Source organism: Pundamilia nyererei, unplaced genomic scaffold (genome assembly GCF_000239375.1).
Source record: "Pundamilia nyererei isolate P.nyererei 1_Seehausen unplaced genomic scaffold, PunNye1.0 scaffold00096, whole genome shotgun sequence".
Lineage (NCBI taxonomy): Eukaryota > Metazoa > Chordata > Actinopteri > Cichliformes > Cichlidae > Pundamilia > Pundamilia nyererei.
Genome location: NW_005187497.1, coordinates 1,404,481 through 1,406,196, shown reverse-complemented (window position 1 = coordinate 1,406,196; position 1,716 = coordinate 1,404,481). Strand labels below are relative to the sequence as shown.

The 1,716-nt window shown below is 41.6% G+C and overlaps 1 protein-coding gene across 1 annotated transcript in view; it reads right to left on the bottom strand.

Annotated features, from left to right (window-relative positions):
- The window catches only part of LOC102194160 (cytochrome c oxidase subunit NDUFA4), an 8,835-nt gene that overhangs the window by 5,352 nt on the left and 1,767 nt on the right, over positions 1 to 1,716 (bottom strand). The window contains exon 2 of the mRNA XM_005740030.1: positions 111 to 196. Within this exon, the coding sequence (XP_005740087.1) occupies positions 111 to 196 (86 nt within the window). The remainder of the gene's footprint in view (positions 1 to 110; positions 197 to 1,716) is intronic.

Here is a 1,716-nt window from a genome sequence, read left to right as displayed (position 1 = left end):
GTTTGATATCAAGCTTTAATCAGCCAACGTTTCAAAACCTGTAAACTCACACTAGCAATAGCAAAGTGGAAGAATCCTACGGTGTGCAGACAAACAATATGAAAACTTACGTGACATGCGGCCCTCTTGCCAGACGGATCAGGTAGAGAGAGGCCCCTGTGATGCCCAGAGTCATGAAGAAAAATTGAGGGATTAACTGAGGAAAGGACAGTAGAGGAGAGGAGGGTTGCATTAGTCCCAGAGCACAGAGACAGAAGGTGGTAAACAAACACATTCCATCAAGTGGTTGGCTGTGATATGTACCATGAACATACGCCCGTGTGAAATACACACACATATACTGGTAGTTGTTATTCCTGTTTTCCCTCTCCCTGCCCTCCTCCATATGCATGAGACCCAGGCCATGTGTGAGGCAGCTCACTGTCAGCCTGGGTTGAACGGGCAAGGACGCAGTGGAAGAGAGAGCTGCCGCGTCTCTGTGTGCCAGCCTCTCCTCCTATAACGCTATACCTGTCACAGTGAGTGACAGAAACACAAACACACACTGAGGCGGAGGCACACCTAACGCATACACTCACACAAATGTGCACAAAAATGAGCTTACACACCCAGTGGGTGCTCTCAGACGCACAGTCATGAATGTGTTTATGCAGACACATTTATCTGATATCCTGAGAGGTGATGATGATGGGATTTAAAAATTTAAAAAGTACATTAAGGGGAAGGGGGAGGAAATGTGATGTCATCCTAAACACCCAAAGCTTAGGTGTGACAATCCCTTCACCATGGCGCATCTATTTATCAGCACTACATAGGCATAACTTTCCTAATATTACTGTGTGATACTGTGTATACAAGATGGAGAGGGAGAGTCACACCACTGGCGAACAGCTGTTCGCAGCCCACACAGATCTAGTCAAGCTGTAGAGAGATGACAGTTTGATCAGGTTGAACTGAAGGATGTCTCTGCTCAGCTGTATCTCGACATCTGTCTTCTGTCTGATTGCGTTGCCACTTGCCTTGTTGTTGATTAGGAGAAAGTCTGGTGATGATAAAACTTTGATATTTTCTACCTTAAAGCATAGACTATATGATAGATAGACTTGGGAAGTTATTGCAGAAGTTCCTTTAAAAGGGCTTTAGTTAGCAGGATTTGACAGTTCTGGTTTCAAAATGAAGTGCCGTTGTATAAAAGTCTGAGAAAACGAATCCAGTGCTGACTCGATTTGTGATCTCAGTAAAGACTTTCATGGTTTCAGGTACTAGTTTTAAGTTTTAAATCCAAATATCAGTAGAATTGATACCAAAGCCGGCAGCCGGTATCGTATTGATACTTTCTTTCTATCCTGCAAGTCCAGTATGTATCTCACAGAACTGTAAGAAATAAATCTTTTTGAAATGGAAAAACTATACCTATGCACTATGAAAAATGTCACAAAAAATATATTTTGTGTTGACTGTCACGCCTATTTTGTTTACAGCCTATAGAACATTTAAAGAACAGAAGACAGCCACATTAAAATTACAGGTCTCCCAAAAAAAAGTTTGAAAAGCTGAAAGATGTGTTTTGTTGTATCAACTAATTATTGCGGAAAGCAAAATTCACAGTGATTTAGTGGTCATTAAAGTGTGTTCAGCATTTGCAAATTGATGATGATTCCTCTCATAAATCATGACACACTGATCTCCCCTACATAAGCTGCCTTTATAGTTTAA